Here is a 19784-nt window from a genome sequence, read left to right on the forward strand (position 1 = left end):
CCCCTCCCTGTTCTTACCCTTCCCGTCCACTAGTGAGCATAATCTTTGCAGCACCCTTTCAACAGAGCTGAAAAATAAGCATCTTGTTCCAAAGATAAAAAGCACCCCGTCCACAGATCTTTAGCTGATTTAAACACATTTAAAGGCTGACACAACCTGAGCGACAAGAGGGGCTCCTTGGTGAGTTTCACGCCTTCCCCTGCCCCTCTCACCACCGTTTTCATTCTTAAAACACAATTGGCACATATGCTACTCCACCACACAAACTCAAGATATGTATCTGTAATTCTGTCTCAAATATGTTCTTTATTCGTGTTTGTGTTTTCTTTTCCAGCCTCATTGACTGTTATTTCAGTAAAAGCTGTCTCAGGCATGATCACTTTTTCTGTGACGAATAAAATGCAGCTAACTTATCCCATCTTCTATATCATGTTTATCATCATGATAGCATCTTGTGTTTTCCAAGTCAAGTAAGTTAGCTTCTACATACTCACTAATCTTTCAACATTCCTGTGCTGCTTTCTCCAAGCGTTGATCTTTATTGGCTTCAGATGATAATTAAGATGAGCTGCCATGGGTTTCTAAGGGTGAAGGACCCGCAGGTTACCCACAGCCAACATGCCTTGCTTTGTCCTTTGCATATAATAAGAAGTTTTTACTGAGCATCGCCTTCATGTTCTGTGCTTTCTAAAATGTGGTCATAATCCAGCTAAGTGCGCTTTGATGCTTTCCTGATGCTCTTCTGCTTGTAATTAATATCCATCGTACACAGGTTGTCATTAGCAATAAATCAAAGGGGCAGGTCCACGTCCAGGATTTCATTCTAAATATAGGAAAGACGTGAACCCTTCACCTTCATTTCTTAGCTCATGCTCATTAATTGCCCAGAGATGGACAAAACCAGACGTTTGGCCGGGAGGAAAATCCTTTCCCCAGAACTCTGCATCTTTGGCCAGAATTTTCTTTGCACCCATGGGATTGCAGAATGATTGTTTTATGTTTCTCTTGGGTCCTAATAGTGGTGACATGGAACATTTTTAATTTCTGCTTTTCTCTGCCCCCACTTCCCTCTGCTCTAATCAATCCCCCTCCATTTCACGTTGTGCTTATGTCTTTGTCTGCTAGGCCCTCTTGAGTTGGCCAGAGAGTTTTCTATTCACCCCCGAATGCTACACAAAAGCATCACCCGGTGCCAGTCAGTAAATCAGAGCTCTGAACATGACTGATGCCTTCTGTATGTGGGAGATGTAAAGTCTAACTGTTATGGGCTGGATATAGCCCCAGTGCAAGGCCTCTGGAGGGTTGCTGGAGAAGCCCAGCACTCTGTCACTGTTTTGTCGTTTCCTTACAAGACTGATTATGTTTATAATATTGAATCTTGCTATTTTGATTCTTCTCTCTTTCTTCTGAATTAATCGGTACTGCTACAGTATCTTAGGGGATTTAGTGGTTAGTGTCATTATCCTTATCCTTAGCTTCTGTGACTTTAAAAGGCACACACGGTGGAAGGTAAACTCCATCCTTTTGCTCCTGCTGCAGTCCCTGTGCCTGTCGCACTGTAGAACCTTGGTTCTCAGCCTGGTTTCCCATTAAAATTACCCAGATTGCTGTGTTTGGATGTGTACGTGAACATGAACGTGTACACACACACACATTCCTGCAGTTATGTGGCCCTCCATACATATATGTGTGTACAACACCTCAGTTCTACCCACAAAGGGTTTTTTTTTTTTTTTTATTTTAATTGCTCTAGAGTAGAACCTAAGCATTAGTGCTTTTTTAAAGCACCCAGGTGATATCTATGCAATTCACTGCTTTAGAAAAGCCTAGTCCTTGGCAAGGCAGCACAGCACAGAGTGGGAACCTGAATTCCTGTTGGTGGCCAAAGCTGAGCTCCCACATGTGCTCTGCAGCTGGAGCACTGAGCATTGTTTTTGAAACATTAAACATTCCTTTACTTTTCCATCTTCTTTCTTGGCACGTGGCCTGTCAATGGATAGCTATAGTATTCCCCAGATATGATATTTAACAGATTCAAGGGTCTATCCTAATGAATCAGCCCCAGTATGATACTGGGTCCAGCAGCTTGAATCGCTTCCAACTCAAACTTCTGTGGCCTCAGAATATGATTAATTGCTTTTCATTGTTACTGTTGTTGGTTTAAACAGACCATAAAACCTGACATCTGATCTCATACATCAGATGCACATAAGCTATGACTGCTGATTGGAAATGCCCTTTCGCTGCACTTCCTTTCCCTTTGTAGTTGTAGCTACAGAACATGCATCTCTTGAAGTTATTGTTAACTTATTGCTGAGCTTCTCGAAGCCCAAGCTCTAGTAAGTGCCTTCTGCTCTAGGTTCCTGAATCAAGCCACGAAGCTCTACAACACGACAGCGGTGGTGCCCGTTAACCATGTTTTCTTTACCACCAGTGCCATCATCGCAGGTGAGTTTTGACTTTCCATACGTAGGGGGTTCCACCCCCACCTGCATAAGTGAAGCTTCTCTCAGGGTAAATAAGAGAATCAAGGGATGTTGAGGTCATAGGAAACTGAGGAACCCATGTCCCCCCAGCCTGCACCCAGTGCCTGAATTTCCCCCATGACATCCTCCAGGACAGGCTATTCTTGGTGTGAATGCTTCCCGATACCGTCTCCTGAGACAGCTCAGTCCTGTTTTGTATCTCTCGTTATTCAGAGAGTTCTAATTATTAGAAAGTTTTTCCTCATACTAGAACTGAAATCAGTTTCATTGGAATTCAAGACAATCATCTTTGTTCTGCTTCCGGAAGTCTTCCCCTTAATAGCCCTGCCAATAATCAAAGAACCAAAAACTCCTCTTGAATCTTGTCTCTGGGCCAGACTTGGCCAATTTCATGAACTCTTCCCTATATGCCCCTCACTAGCTTGATCGAGTGGGGTCTCAAAACCAATTCAGCATATTAGGCAAGGAGAGACAGAGAAGCATGGGAACTACTGCCTTCACTGTTCTGGCCTCTATTTTCTTCTGTTACAGTTTTTATGTTTTGATGGACAGTTTTTTAACATTACAGACATAATAGTGTTCAAAAGTACAAATTTAAAACTTGGTCCAAATCAAATATAGTAGATTCAAATAGATTACTTCTAAATGTAGTACTGGTACGCCCTAGTCCTTGGCTTATCTGATATGTTTACCACCTTCTTATCTTGGGAGTTTATCTCTCAATGTAATTTTTTTGTATTTTGGAAGTAATTGGGGATTATCCACTTCTGAATTGGTGCATCTCTATTTTTTTTTTTAATCTCATGGCAAACAGTGGACAGGTTTCTTTTTTAAATATTCTTTTAGTTGTCAATGGACCTTTATTTTATTTATATGAGGTGCTGAGAATCAAACCCAATGCCTCACACATGCTAGGCAAGTGCTCTACCACTGAGTTACAAACCCAGCCCGACAGGTTTCTTTTATTAAGTAATAATGTATTTTCTGTTTCCCAAAATTGAACCTTTTTTTAAAGAAAAAGATTATATTCCAAGACATCTAAATTTTTTTTCAGTATTTTACACTTTCTGATAAAAGAAAGTGAGAAAAGATTGTATACTGTTACGTCCTAGAATCACTAGAAAGTGAAAATTAAACCCAAAAGAGTTATAGGAATGATATCCAACCTATAATTAATATAAATATGCAGAAAGATGTGTAGAGAATGTAGTTCCCTGGGCATAGGGTTTTCTAGGAGGATGACAGGGCTGGGTCTTAATACTCAACACATGGAGTAATCGATGAGTCAGAGAGGCTGGGGCTCTGGGAGTGTTAACAGTTCATCTTATGTTACGGGTGGAATGGAAGTGAAGCTTCTCAATTAACTTCTCTCCGCTTCTGTCACAGAGCATAGCTTAAAGTTAAATATTTGCCTACTAAAGTAGTCAAGTTTTGCCTGTTCCTTTTACTGCTAGAGCCAGTGCAGATGAGGCTACACTATCAGAGGCACCCTCATGAGTTTGGGTAGGTGACCCCAGCCCCCTAGAACTGAGGTCCATAGTTTTTATCAAGGCCTTACAAATGTTTCTACTCTACAGTTCTACAACTCAACAATAAAGACACAAATGACCTGATTTTAAAATGCACAAAGGATTTAAATAGATGTTTCTGCAAAGAAAATATAAAATGGCCAACAAACATCTGAAAATATGTTCGACATCACTAATCACCAAGGAAATGTAAATCAAAACACAGTTGGATATCAGTTCACATCCATTAGGATAGCTGCTATTGAAAACAGAAAATAGCAAGCATTGGAGAAGATGTGGAGAAATTGGAACTCTCATGCATCTTTGGTAGAATATAAAATGGTGCATCTGTTATGGAAAACAGTATGGCAGTTCCTCAAAAATATTTAAAAATTGAATTCCCATATAATCATCATTTCCACGTGTGGGCACATACCCAGAAGAATTGAAAGCAGGGTCTTAAAGAGATTTGTAATATCTATGTTCATAGCAGCAGTATTCAGAATAGCCAAAAGGTAGAGGTAGCCCAAGTGCCCATTGACAGATGAATGGATAAACAAAATTTGGTTTATATATATAATAGAATATTATTCAGCCTTTCAAAGGAGGAAATTCTGATACATTCAAACCACAAATGAATCTTGAGGACATTATTCTATGTGAAGTAAGTCACAAAAGAAAAATACTGTACTATTCACTTATCTGAGGTATCTAAAAGAGTCAAATTCCTAGAAACAGAAGGTAGAATGGTAGTTACCAGGGACTGGAGGGAGAGGAAATGGGGAGTTGTTTAATGGGAACAGAATTTCAATTGTTCGAGAGGATAAGTTCTGGAAATTGGTTGTGTACCAATGTGAATATACTTAACACTATGGATCCATATATTTAAAAATGATTAAGATGATAAATTTTACATTATTTACATTTCACTATATTTTTTTGTTTGTTTGGGATGGAGTCTCACTGTGTTGCCTTGCCTGATCTTGAACTCACAATCCTCCCATCTCAACCTCCCAAGTAGCTGGGATTATGTGCATGTGCCACTGCGCCTGGCTTACTTGTCTATAATTTTTTTAAATAAAATGTGTTTCTACTCTTTGAAATGGAAATTCCACTTCTAGAAACCCATTCTAATGCAAAAAAAACCCACAAAACTCTGGGGAAAACATGTAAGAGAAGTTCATTGCTACTTTACTAAAGAATAAGCATTTAGAAACAACTTAAAATGTCCTCAGAAATGAATATTATGGTGCATCAGTTTAGAATAATATGGACACAATAAAATGATCATGAAGAAGTATATAATAATATGGAAAATGTTCAGAAATATTCATTCAATCAATGAATACTCATTAGAACTGGATGTGGCTTCTTCCTGGAAGAAGTCCATTCTCAGAGTGAGGAGGTAAAGTTGAGGCTGAGGAAGCTTTGTCTCCTGTGGGTGGGACTCCTCTCGTTCACAGTGGGGTCTCCATCACCGAGTCAGTCATGCACAGGAGACACTTGGTGAGTATTCTTTGACTGGCTCCCGAAAGGAAAACTCTAATTCCAGGTGCTTCATAAGTTAAGAATATCTTGTTTAACAAAAACCCTACGAAGACTTGAGGACCTTAAACCAACAAGAAATCATTGAGACCAACAGGGAGAAGAAAAGCTCCTCAAAGCAAATGCTGCATGCTTGCTTTCCACTACCTAGAAGGGGAGGCCGGAGAAGGAGATGGGAGCAGTCGGCAGAGGAGAATGGAGCTGGGGCAACACCCCGTTAACAGTGTCCTCCTGTGCCTGCATGGGCATATGGCCAAGCTGGCAGATCACAGGGCATAGCCAAGAGTGACAGAAGGGGCTGCAGCAGCTGGCCTGAGGTGGGCCTGCCGTGTCAACGACCCCATGGTTCATCCAGACTCAGACCAGATGCTGACCCTGGTCTAAAATCGTAGGTGGGAAATAATCACTAGGGTTTTGTTCTCTTGCATATTCTGGTGAGGAATTCTTGGACTAGGTAAGAAATTTCTGCTTGCAAAAGTTATGTCAAGCTAGGCACAGTGGGCAATACCTGTAATCCCAGCAACTTGAGAGGCTAAGGCAGGAGGATTGCAAGTTCAAAGCCAGCCTCGGAAACTCAGCAACTTAGCAAGACTTTGTCTCAAAATTAAAAGAAATTAAAAAGGACAGAAGATGTAGCTCAGTGGTAAGCACCCCTGGGTTCAGTCCCCAGTATCAAAAAAAATTTTTATGTCTATTGTGTTGATTTTATAATGTTGATGATCTATTACATAAAATCTGTCTCTATTCCTTTGGAATAATGTAAAATGTAAGTGTAGCATGCAATTTTTTAAAAAAATAAACTACTGAATGTGCATTTTAAGAGTAACCATATTTAGAAAAAATATATTTACATAATTCTAGAAATAATATGTAACTATTGTAAATACTCCTACCCTAAAATTAATTTTGCCTTCTATTCCTATATAGGTATCGTATTTTACCAGGAATTCCGTGGTGCTGCTTTTCTCACTGTATTTATATATCTTTTTGGGTAAGTAAATGTCTCAGAGGTAAGGTATGTGAAATTCTATTACTTTTATATAGGATTTTTGGCATTGCACCTAAAATATAGAAAATTGGAAAATAATGTAAGAAACACCAGTTTCCTTCACTCTTAAAAGAAACATATTTTTCAACTTAACACCCTACACAGGGCTTGGTGTCTTTGGCTTTTGATTTAGGTATCCCTCTGAGTCCTGAAGCTTTGGGGATTTTCAGTCCCAGCCAAATTCGAGATAAATCCATTGGTCTTCGTAGTTACTGCACAGCCTTTTACTACTGTACCAAACCTACCTCTTGCCCCAAGATTAGATCTCAATTAGAGAACCAAGATGCTTCTAGGATCACCCAGAATAAAAGACCAAGACTGGAATAGATCCCTAGATTTGGACCTAGGAACATGAGGTTGGCCCATTCCTCTCTTGTGTTAGAGTGCCCAGCTTAACACCTCCTAGAGATTTGATGGACACCATCACTAGCATTGCTGACAGAGAGCAGAACCTTGACAAGATATGGACAACATATAGAAGCTCCCATTGGCTTCAACTGGCAGTCCATTAATGCTTCCTCCTTCTTGATCTGGTGTTCAGCATGACCATTGTTATGCAAACTTGAGCCTAAACTATTTTCAGCATAGGAAACCATCTATCTTGAAAATTCAATTTCATAAGACATTTGGGCGAGGCCAAACTTCTGGGGTCTGGAAACTATGACTACTCTTATGGCCAAGGACAATGAGATTTCTTAGAAAATTAAAGAATAAATTGTTTTTGCACTTGTGTTTGCATGCCAGTAATGGGTCTGGGCATGCATGGATAGAAAACGAGACCTAGTGTCTACCCAAAGGGTTTAGAGACTGAATTAGCCTCCAGATGGTAAAAACCTGGGGCAGAGATTTTTTGGAAGCTGCCCAAGTCTTGGTTCTGGGTACAAATATTATTGGCTCCAACAATTAAGACAACTTCTAGGCAGCTTACCATGAGAAACAGGATAAACAAAACTGATGGAATTTATGTCATCATGTAGGATATGGAACTTGGTTATTTAATAGCATGAGCTGTTCCAGTGTTCCTGTGTTCTTTATTAATATTTTTCTTACAGGTGCTTTCTGTCATTCCTTGGTGTGTTTTTGGTCACAAGAAATCGAGAGAAGGAACATCTGCAACAGAGCTATATTGATTTTGGAAATATTCCTGGTAAAAAAAAAAACAAAACATATATATATATATATATATATGTATATATATTCTCTCATTTATATTAGAAGCTTTTATCCTTATAAATTAACAATTTTGGACATTATTTTGGGGGTATTGAGTTAACATAAAACATAATTTTTACCCCCCAAAAAAAATACATTTAATGATGAAGCAAAAATGATGTTTTCAGTGTAAATGTTAATAATGATTTATGGGATGTCAGAACACTGGAGTTAAAAAATTGTGTTTTCTTGATCTGGGAGATTTGGGGATTTTTTTTTTTTTTTTTTTTTTATCTCTTTAAAGCGTAAAAGGATAGGGGAACGTGTGGGGAATGGCGACCAACAGCATATCCCTGCCACTTGAGAGACTTTGGAGGTACAAATAAGGACTGAAGGTTAGACTGCTAAGGAACATCACTCCTGGAGGACACTGAGCTGGCCTTTGAATCATGTGCCAAGAGTGACATCATCACAGTCACCAGAACACAAGTGGCTTCTTCCCTTCCTCCTTCTCTCACGTCTAGGTTCGGTCAACATGCATCCACTTTCCAGTTCTTATTCCCTCTGAGAAATAACTCTCCAGTCATCTAGACAACAGAAAAAAAAATCCAGAGCAAAGGAAACAGCCACCCACACACTCACCACTTTGCTAGGGATTTGGGGTGACCTCTTCCTAGTTTGCTTCCCCTGATTTCCAGGAAGGAAGTGGAGAGATTTTCAGAACCTCCTCCACCATTCAGTTAGTACCATGCCTTTGAAGCAAAACCCACTAAAGCCTCGTCCCTAAGACTGAGAAATTATGGCCCTAGGAAATGAATTCCGCGTTCTCTTTCACATGTGAGCCATCTAATCAGCTAAGGGCATTCTGTGCAAGAATAGGCATTTGTGGCAAGGGTTGCATTAGAGACAGCTTGGGAACCAACATGTGGTAGGAAGTCAACTTCACTGAAAAATGAAGTTTACTTATTTTTAACTCTGTTTTCCACTTCATAAAGCCCCATATACAGAGGCAGCTTTTGAAGCCTCAATTAAAGTCTGATTTTCTGTGTTGTCATATGCCTTAGACTAGACATAGAAAAGAAGACAAAGCCCTTGGGAGAAAGGTTTGGAGATGAGTGACTGTTTCACAGGAAGCTCCTGACTGGCCAACCTGACTTCCATGTCCAGTCAGGAGACAGCCCTCTCGCATGGAAGTGCGTGACCACACACCCAGTGATGTGGAATTCCTCGGGCCTTTCTTCCTTGACGTTATCTTTTCCGTTTAGAGAGTGACCACATAGTACCTTTTTTAAAAGGGAATAAAATGTGGCCTAGACTGAAGAGAAATTATTAGGACTTTTTCTTCTGCAAGAGCTCAAAAGATTTTTTTTATGATTATTATCTCCACAGGGAAACAAATGTTGGACAAAATACAACCAGATTCAAATGGCTTATCCTATGGAACCTTGCCTGATGGAAGTGACTCAACAAAGAGCCAAAGTGGAGAGAAGAAAGAGGTCTGAAGTGCCGAGAGGGACGGCTGTTGGCCTGTTATTTGATACCACCTTTTTAAAAAATTGCACATGTTCAATTTGTGTCAGCAGCTATTTCATGCTGACATGTGCTCACATTCGTTTCAGTCCTTCCCCACTGTGGACAATCAGAGCCTTCCTACGCATTGACAGTCTAATGTTTTCATGGAATGTAATTTGAAGTGTTCCCCACACCCTGGAACTCTCCCTAGTGACCATCTAACCCGTTAGATCTTAATTAGAGCCTGACTGCTCAGGCAGGAATGTCACACAAAAATGTGCATTCGCAATTTGGTCATAGAAGGCATAGGTTGCTTCTCCCATGTGGCTTGTAGGCAGTTGCTTGGCTTCAAAGAGACCCCTTAGCCCTGCAACCTCTGTCCTGAAAGACAGTTCTAGGGCACCTTTTATGAGCCTCCCGTAAAGAGCTCCCCTTTTCATTCCTGAACTAGAATGGCAACTCATCTTTTCAGAAAACTAACACTATTAAAATCCTCCTTTGAAAATAAAGGGCCTCTTTATAATGAGAATTTACAGGTGGCATTCTGCAATGGGACATACCAGAATTCAAAGACTGGGACAGTGTACTTTTTTAAGCCTAAAAGGAAAATTAAAAAAAATAGGACTGTGCTCATTTCCAAAACACATATACTAAAATTGGAACAGGACAGAGAAGATTAGCATGGCCCCTGGGCAGGGATGACAAGCAAATATGTGTAATGTTAAGGGGAGAAAATGAATTAGGTCTAATGTTCATTTATTTTTAGTAAAAATATAGAATGGTGGTATTTTCTTCAGCTGTATGGTCCTATTATACTTGAATTGAAAATGAAGAAAAACTTCATATTCTATGCCTTTAATTGTTACAGATCTCATAATTTATCAGGTGGGTTTATGTTTTAACTTTCAACACAAGTCTCAAAAATCACATTTAGATTCAAAGTGATGTTTGCATTATATGCCATTTCTTCCTCAAGTCATTGTCTCAAACCTAGTAGATTCTTCTAGAAGGGTTATGACCAAAGATGTGGGTTTCAGCCTTTTGGGGGAAGGAATTTAACCCAGGGGCAATTTACCACTGAGCCACATCCCCAGCCCTTTTTATTTTTTATTTTGAGACAGGATCTCACAAAGTGGCTGAGACTGGCCTCAAACTTGTCATCCTCCTGGCTTAACCTCCCAAGCCGTTGTGCCTGGCTGGATCTCAGCCATTTGAATCTGCCCAGTAGTGCTCCTGTGTCCTTAATGGCTCTCTGCTGCTATTAATCCTGGGTCTACTGACATAGGTCTGCAGATTGACTCCATTGTAATATCTGTTGTTTATAATCTACCTAACATTTAAATGAGAAGAAAAGAGGAAGTCTTAATTGTAATCAAATGATAAAGCCCTATCCTTAATGGCATTTCAAAGCCTTCAGATCACTCCTGACCTGTCAGTCTGATATTGTTCTGGTCAATGGTCTCTCACTAGTGTAGGGGTTCAACTCAGAGCTATTGAGATTGTGATCTTAACTGCTTCAGGTCTTTCAGTTTTGTTCTTCATCCTAACATTTTTTTTTTAAGCTTAAGATATTGCCACTTGTTATTATAAAATAAAGGTCTGCTAAAATATAGAAATGGATCTAAAGGATATAAAATTAAACTTAATTTCCTTATTCCAAAACAGATTTGTGTGAATAATTCCAGAAAATTTCTGTGCTAACCTATACTCTTGACTAGACTGGCCAAAATTAGCCACAAAGGAGAGAGAGCTAAATCTATCAGCAATGTACAAAAAATAATCTCGAGTCCATGTCTGGCTTCTGAACTCCTGGTAACAATTTCTGCCATTGTGGGAAGTGTCCCATTGGTTCACATACAGCAGTCATCTAATTTATAGCATGTTACACTGAACAGGTACAGCATGTTGACACTGGGAGGCTCAGCTGAGAACTGTGTCTGAGGCCTTAAACTACAGATTTCCGGTGAATCTTGAAACTGGTTTCTAAGATTGGGAAACAATTAGACTGAAAAGTTTTACAGGAAGTAGGACTGCATTTATAGCTAGAGTGCATAGTTTTGAATATTGTGGAATTTTGCAGACAAAAGCACAACACCATTATTTTACTGGCTGCCAACATTTGCATCTATTAAAAGTACCAAAAAATGACATTGACTTATATAATCCAGCGATGCTTTAGAAATCCAGATTACATATGAAATACACTCAAATCTAATTTTGTTTTCCATATTCTGCCCCAAAGTAAGGTGAATAGTAGGAATTTTAGTATACTGACTTGTAGGATTTTTAAAAAGTACTAGTGTATAACAACCACCAAAGCCAACGCAGTCCTTGTCTTGGCATTGTGAGTTGGGGACCTTTAGCCAACATTTGGCTCATTTGACTATTTGTCTAGACAAGTGATTGGCAAACTTTTTCAGTAGAGACTTAGAGAGTAAATATTTTGGGGTCTGTGTTGTCCATACGGTATCTATCCCAACTACTCAACTCTGCCATTGTAGCACAAAAGCATCCGCAGACAATATGTAAACATATGAGCATGGCTGAGCTCCAGTAGAACTTTATTTACCAAAATACACCAATCCCTGGACTGTATTTGCCAACCCCTGATCTAGATTCTTCTACCCTTGCTATGCACCTTTTTCTATTTCTTGGGCATTGAAGATTTTAAAAAATAACATTTCATTGTTCATGATAAATCAGATACTATGGGAGTGTCTTGATAGTTACATTAGGGTCTTTTTGCTCATTTAAGAAATAAATGAGAGCATGAGTTTACTCTTAGAGTTCAAATTTCTCACTTTGGAAAGCAGTGATTATTTTGTGAACGCCACTCATTGTACTTGGAGAGCCTCTCCGATCCCACACCCCAAGTTGATATCTTTGTAAATTACCTCTTGTGTAGTGTAAACTAAAGCAGAGATCTTTACCATCTGATTGTTTTTCAGTTTAAATGTTTGTTTTCACTCTAATACTTTCATTACCAGAATTCCTTGAAAACTAATACAAGAAAAAATTTCTCAGGCAGCAACTCAGAATGTATTCTTCATCCCCCTACAGACACACACACACACACACACACACACACACACAGAGTCCTGGAGATTTCATCCATGGCAGAAAAAGAGAAGAGACAGATTTCACAGATGAGTGCAATTTCAGTGCTATTAAAGAGCAATGGTGGTAATGTGTAAGTCTGGCTCCAAAGGAAGCAGGTGCAATGGTGGACATGACTCAAATGGATAGAAATGTTGAGCCAAGTTCCTAAAGCCAAGAGTCCTCTTTGCACTCCTTGTTCCAGAGCACAGCGCATCCAGGAATGGTGACGGTACACACTCAGCCACTCTGAAGGCTGCCTCATGCCTGCCAATTTAACAGTGATATGATGGACATAAATATAGCAGTTACTAAAATGAACCTTTCCAACACCCTTCCAAACTGCTTTACGTAAACTCCGTTACTTTGACTGGTTACTGAGCCAATCCTTGATCGGGGCAGCTGCAAACCTAATGCACGTGTTTGGCACCAGTGAATATGAGTTCTTTAGTGAGGTTGCTAGATAAACACCACACATTTTGAACTATTAGAACAAGATCCTAAAATTGAACCCAACATGATTGTGCAGGGAATTTCGAGGCTGCTTCTAATCATTAGACTCATCAACAATGGTCTGGCTCTTATTATGGCCATCTTGAAGTATAAAAAGTAAAATAAAATAAAATTCCACACATACAGTTTCCATGCAAATATAGACCAGTCTTGGACTATTAAATATAGTATTTTAGCAATTGTGGTAAATGCAAGGAAGAGCCCTTCCCACCCAAGAATTCTTGAGTCTGTCCCCTTTCTCACCAGCCTCAGGGTACCACACAACATGCTGTCCCTGTGCCAGGAGAACAAATCAGTTACAGGAGCTGTGACCCAACCTAGGAGATGTTTTTTGCTAGAAAGGGAGGCAGCTCCTTCAGTGTGGATCCTTGTTGAGAGTTAATGAGTCTCAACCACAATGTAAAAGAGAAATATCAATCCCAATATCAAGTGTGGTGTTTCAGGGTACACCCAGCTGGGCCAGGCATTGCTGAGAGTTTCAGAGAGTTCCAGGCAAGATGCAAGATAGTCTTGGTGTTCCAGGAAAGAATCTCCTTCCCAGGGAGCTGGCAAGGGAGACCGGGAAGGAACCGGTCCGTTCCTGATGGGACCAGTTCACATGGACAAAAGCCACTTTGCACATTTGAGCTGCTGTTAGCCAGACGTGAGCCAGTCCTTCCAGCACGCATGCAACCTACTTCCAGAGCCTTTTCCCTCATGGTTCTAATTTGAAAACCAACCTCAGAAATTTTCTGAGGTTTGGGCTCTACTCCCTTTGTCCAAAGCGCCTCACCTAAACCTTCTAAACACATGCACGAACAAGGGGATGAATCAGCTCAAGAGCTCTTGATCCACAGACTCCCCGAGCTTAGGTTATTTGCCTGATTATAGACTACTCACCCAATGACCAAATGTCTCACACTTAGCAAATATTCATGGATTCATAATAGTCTTAGGCATTATTGATTACCTGCTGTTTTTAATGTAATGCATTTGGTTTGGGTTTTTGGTGTTAGAACCATTTCAGTTTTGCTTCTGCAAAGTTAAGCAGAAGGTACAGAGATTTCCCGTACACTCCCTGTCCCCACACTTGCGTAATCTCCCCCACTATCAATAACCCCCATCAGAGTGGTAAATTTGTTACAATTGATGGACCTAGGTTGACACACCACTGTCACTCAAAGTCCCCACTCCACGTTAGGGTTCACTCTTGCTGTTGTGCATTCTCTAGGTTTGGACAATGTACAATGACATGTGTCCATCATTATAGTTCTCCTTGGTGTCCTGTGTGTCCATTTTTTCCTCCTCCCAGCCCCGGATCTTTTTACTGTCTCTGACATCTTGCCCTTACCAGATGTTATATTGTTGGGATCATACAGTGTAGTCTTTTTAGATGGGCTTCTTTCATTTGGTGATGTGCACCTCACTTCCCTCATGACTTTTCACAGCTTGCTGGTTCTTTCTGCTTAGTGCTGAATAATATTCCATTGTCCAGATGTGCCACAAATTATTTATCCATTCTTCTACCAAAGGTCACCTTGTTTGCTTCCAAATTCATGGTTATTAGGAATATAAAAAGTCTTAAACATGAAGACCAGCTTTTCAGGAGCTAGTCAGAGAAGCAATGGCTCATTTACTGCATCCTTGCCGTGTGTAGGCACTGTGCTTCGTCCTTTATTATTCATTTAATCTTTATAATTTCTCTGTCAGAGAGGTCCTTGTCTCCACTTTACATATTAGAAAATCAAGACAAGAGACAGGGCAGGGAATAGATTAGAGTAAGTCAAGAGAGGCACCTAAGGCACAACATTTGAGGAAGTTCATGAAAATCTTACATTCAGGTGATAAGAGTAAGTAGTTCCGTAAATCTTGTGATCTAGGCACCTCACGTGTCCTGGACCTAGCAAGAGGGGCTAGATGATGTGACCAGTGTCATTCAGCTGGCAAATAGCAGCTGGGATTTGAACTTGGGACATCTAACTCTTACTCTGGTGTCAAAGTACCTACAGTGCACAGCAGAATGTCACAAGGACCTAAGAAAGGACACAGGAGTTAAGAGATCTAGGTCACTTTAGGCTAGAAGACAGTCTTCAAAGGAATTGCAATTATAGTGGTTAAACGGTGGCCTCAAAATAGTATGTTCACCTTCTAACCTAAACCACAGGAACATGGCCTTATTTGGAAAAAGATTCTTTGCCAAAGTAGTGAAATCTCCAGAGATGACATCAACCTGGATTACCTGGGTGACCCCTAAATCCAGTAAGTGTTCTTTTAAGAGAGAGAAGAGGGGAAGACCCAGACACATAGAGATGGTCCCATGAAGGAGGAAGACACTAGAGTCATGAAGCCACAAGTCAAAGAATTCCTGTACCCCCCAGAGACTGGAAGAAACAAGGAAGGATTCTTTGGAGATTTCAGAAGGATAACTGCCCTACCAACACCTTGATCCTGGACTTTTGGCCTCCAGAAGAGAATAAATTCCTGTTTTTTTCAAGTATCAAGTATGTGGTAATTTGTTGTGGTGACCCTAGGAAAGAAAAACAGGGGTTGAGCTGGTCTTTGAAGCACAGGTAGAATTTAGATACAAGAGAAAGTCCTGTGAGCAAGGAAGAATCGGAGCAGCAAGCCTAGTGAACATCTGACGTGCGGTCACATGGAGAGGAAGGTGGCTAGGTGAGACCAGAAAGAGCTCAGAAGCCCCCGAGCAGCAGCTCTGGTATAGATCAAGAGTCTGGCTGTGATTGGGAAAATAAATTATGGCATTTACTTCATTTCTGGGGGTGCAGAATGAACATCAGAGCCTAATCAGTATCTTTTCAGAAACTCACCTATCAGTATTAAATGACGTTTCCCTGTATCCTTAGTCTTCACTGTCAATATAAGATGGCATAATAAGTGTTCATGAAGTAAAAATCGAATTCAAAGTGTGCATTTGTGGTCCCTCACATCCTACCAAAAATGACCATGTATAGTTGGGCCTTGGGCTGAACAGGGACCTCTGGGATGGCCTTGGGAAACAGCTGTGCCCAGAGAAGAACGTGCTGCATCAATCAGAACTTGCTTTTCAGAATTTGAATCAGTAGGAGAGGGACAATCAAGGAGTGAGGAGTGGGTGGTAACTCTGGAAGTCTCCCTGGAGAGTTCTGAAGGTACGGGGTCAACAAAGGCCCTGCTCAGCCAAGGGCATTGGTAAACAGAAGTTACAGGGAAGAGGGAAACATGAGAGCAAAAGAATCAAGAGCCAAACCTGTCAGCAGAGGAAGGAGAAGATGAATATGGCAAGAGAAGCAGAGACTACGTGAAGGGGCAAGCAGTACCACTGTGCGTTAGAGAGCCATCTGGCACAACAGGACCTGTCTCCAGGAGGCACAGGTGTCTGCAATTCACCCCCAACTCAAGGGCACACTTTCAGCAACCACAAAGCCCTCCTCTAGCTGGCCAACACGCTACCCCTGCCCACCAAAAGGGCCTGATGTTCACAGGATTTGCTGGGCCAGAAGACAGTAGTCACATGGGGCTGCAGGCACCAGAACAGGAAAGGACAAGCCCATGAGATGTGCTTCACGAAAACCCAGAGGACAGTCTTTCCAACTTCAGGGCAGAAATTCTCAATGGGAGTCCATGAGAGGTAGGGAACCGTCTTCAGATAGGAGACAGGGAAAGGGGAGCCAAGAGAACGAACAGAAGTCTCAGCAGACCCTGGGCCTAGTCTCAAATGAGCATTCCAACTTCGTTGCTTTTTAAAGATATAGTGATCCCAATGAGCGGTCATTTAATGATGACTTAGGCATTGCCAAGTGAGAAAAGGAAGATAGAAAGGGACATTGAGTGAGCAGGAGACAGAATGAGAACCCATTTTTTATATGGAAAGAAAGGTCGGTCTCCTAGGCAAGAAGAACCCAGTGCACAACAGCAAAGACCTTTAAACACCTCATTCCTAAACTCGGTCCACCAGGGAGTGCAAATCTGAGTAGGTGGGTCTTACAGCTAAACCAGAGAAATGAACAAGGACAAGAGGAGGCCCTCCAAGCCCTGCTCAATCCCCAGGCTCTTGTCACCCCAAGCCAACCTAGGAATTCCTGTACCCAATTAAGGCTTGGCCACTCTGCCTTCAGGAACTAGGCGGGCACCCTCTGGAAGCCTGGCACTGTAGGCCCTCTTCATCCCTCAGCATCAGACCTCAGGGTGGCAGCCTGGGACACTGCCGATACCCAGGACATGACAGAGCCAACCCCTCTTCCCAGCTGCTGATGGGAAAACAGGTTCCTGTGGAAGAGGATAGACATCTGTCACCAGGGCATGGGGCTGGCCTCGCTGGCCGTTCCACCAGCCCGCTCTAAAGCAAACCACCTGTTTCCTGCTCGGGCTCAAGCCGGAGCCTTCCAAGGTCTCCACAAGGAGGAAACGCGTCCAAGCCACGGCTGAGGAATGATGGCCTTGGCACCGACTCCAGTGAGATTTGTTGTTCGCTAAGGAGTTTTGTGGAATCCAGACTCATTTTCCAATGAAACTAGGGAAAGTAAAGACGGCACCAAATAAAAATAGCTTCCCCGAGCTTCCTGTTTACTCCACTCCGCTGCTTCTCCGCAGCCCAGGGGCTTCACTGGATGTCTGGGGACAAAGTCCCTCTGCAAAGACCTCTGAAAACGATGAGTCTTTTTTTCTTTCACATTTCTATTTCCCTCCCTTTTGTTCCATGGAAGTTTATTTTGGGGGTCTTTTGGGGATTAATTCCCAAATCTCTCTTTTCTAGTCCCATTTAGAGGGACACAGGTTACTGGGTGCTGTCTGCCTCCGATGACCCCATTATCTCATTTATAAAGTTGAGTAACTATGTCTGACCTGCTGGGTCACAAAAGGAAGAAGTCGGAGAACAGTAGGTGACGCAGGGCTTGGAAAGAGGGGTCTGTGCTTGGCACCAAGACTCCACATTCTCCTTCAGAATAATGCACATGCATGAGAGATCAGAGTGGACAAAAAGTGACAGGCAGAGAGTCTCATCCAAAAGAAATGAGCAGGACTGCCCAAGACATCAGGCCTCACAACACACCTGTGGCTGTAAAGCCCTTTTCTAAAACCATCAGGACATCAAGCATGTTTGGGGAGAAGGTCTGACCAATGAACAAGACATTCCTTGGGTGGGCTGCGGGTGACAGGTCTTTGCTGCAAACTGGTATTTGGCCGCTTCGCACGACCCACGTGCTGAACATGTTCTCTTGGTCCAAAGGCAAACGGGAACAGTTCACTTTCCTGACTGATTCTTGCACCACAACAATAAAAGTTCATAATGGAAAAAACATTTATCCCACGGCCAGGGACACTCTAGGCAAGCAGAGTATTGGATCTACATTCTATCAACAGAAATTGCTGAGAGCAAACCAAAGCTTGTTAACTGATTTTTATGAATGATTGAAACAGCAAAGCAGATTTATTTAATTTTCATAATTTAAAAATTGACAGTTGCATAAATATCTTTCTAAACCCATCAGGATGAAAACCATCATGTTTTTGAGAAGAAGAGAAGTGGAATAAAGTCACAAAAAAAGCCAAACTAACATGGGAACTGTCCCTAGAGAAAGAAGCAGTGAAGTCTTAACCCCACTCTCTCAGGTGTGATCTTATTTGTAAATAGGATCTTTAAAGAGGCTCTGATCCAGTATGACTAGTGTCCTTACAGAAAGGAGAAGTTTGGACATGGACCGAAGGCCATGTGAAGACACAGGGAGCCTGCCATCAGTAAGTCAAGGAATGCCTATGGCCACCAGAAGCCTGCAGAGAGGTGAGGTACTGATTGTCCCCTGCAGCCCTCAGCAGGAACCAACCCCAATGACACCCTGATTTTGGACTTCTAGACTTCAGACCACAAGATGGTAAATTTCTGTTCTTAAATCCCTCAGACTGTGGTCCTTTGTCATAGCGGATGAGGCAAATTAATACAAGGACTTTTGTGTTCTGTAGCTCCCAACAGCTATGATTCTGTGCTGTGTTTGAGGACTCTACTGTAGTGTATATCTTACTGGGAAGCAAAAATTCCCCAACCCCTTCTACTGTGAAAGTCAAAAAGGCAAGACTCCCTGTCCCCCACCCTGACAAACTGATGCTTTATCCCAGAACATAGAAACTGGAGCGTGGGCCATATAAAATGTATTCTTCAGTCACCAGCAGGGGTGACAACCAGTGTGCACCACCCAGCACTTGCTAGAGGCCTGACCTTGGTCACAGGTCCAGCCATTCAATTTCCCATGGTTCCTGCCCCTTTTTTACACCTAATCGTACAGGCTTTGCATTGATTCTGTGAACATCCCAAAAAATAGTCAAATCACAGTCATCAACAGAGAGCTCAGCAGGACCAGCTTTCCACCCTCTGCTTAACCTCTGCCTCTGGACATCTAACCTCAGTACTATATGTCCAAAGCCAAACTCATCACCTTTATCCTCCCTCTTTTCTGCACATGCCCCCGCCACCACCTGACATTTGCTAGTGGTGCCTCTGTGCTCCCTGACCATCACGTAACAGGCGACACACAACCCACCTCCCCAGCATCTATTCACATTCCCCTCCTTCCCAGTCCTCCAGCCCTCGTCAGAGGATCTCCTTGCCTCCCACCTGAAATACCCCCACTAGTGTGACCCACTGTCAACTCCCCAGATTCCTGTGCTCCCTGTGGGTTGGGGAAGCATCCTGGGTAGGAAAAGTCCAGGTCCTACCCCTCCCTGTGCCACCTACATTTCTGCTGCACCCAGGCTGCCCTCCCTCCTGTCCTAATTACCCTACTGCCCTCCTCTCTGTTGGAATATACCCAAACCGTAAAGCTCATCTCTAATATAGATGACAGTTTGGTCCGGGGGGGCGGGGAGGGGATGACACTGAGAACCCAGGGGTGCTTAACCACTAAGCCACATCCCCAGCCCTTCTTATTTTTTTTACTTCAAGACAGGGTCTTG

The 19784-nt window shown here is 42.0% G+C and overlaps 1 protein-coding gene and 1 non-coding gene across 2 annotated transcripts in view; both read left to right on the top strand.

The window, feature by feature from the left end:
* Positions 1 to 12073, top strand: part of Nipal2 (NIPA like domain containing 2) — an 80701-nt gene extending 68628 nt beyond the window's left edge. Inside the window, exons 7-11 of the mRNA XM_047563436.1 lie at positions 335 to 470; positions 2360 to 2448; positions 6467 to 6530; positions 7640 to 7734; positions 9129 to 12073. Of these exons, the coding sequence (XP_047419392.1) occupies positions 335 to 470; positions 2360 to 2448; positions 6467 to 6530; positions 7640 to 7734; positions 9129 to 9241 (497 nt within the window). The 3' untranslated portion in view covers positions 9242 to 12073. The remainder of the gene's footprint in view (positions 1 to 334; positions 471 to 2359; positions 2449 to 6466; positions 6531 to 7639; positions 7735 to 9128) is intronic.
* LOC124968411 (U6 spliceosomal RNA) lies at positions 9878 to 9984 on the top strand. The gene has a single exon (XR_007105709.1). It is a non-coding gene; the product is annotated as a U6 spliceosomal RNA (small nuclear RNA).
* Positions 12074 to 19784: the final 7711 nt, after the last annotated feature.

Source organism: Sciurus carolinensis, chromosome 1 (assembly GCF_902686445.1).
Source record: "Sciurus carolinensis chromosome 1, mSciCar1.2, whole genome shotgun sequence".
In the NCBI taxonomy this organism is placed as follows: domain Eukaryota; kingdom Metazoa; phylum Chordata; class Mammalia; order Rodentia; family Sciuridae; genus Sciurus; species Sciurus carolinensis.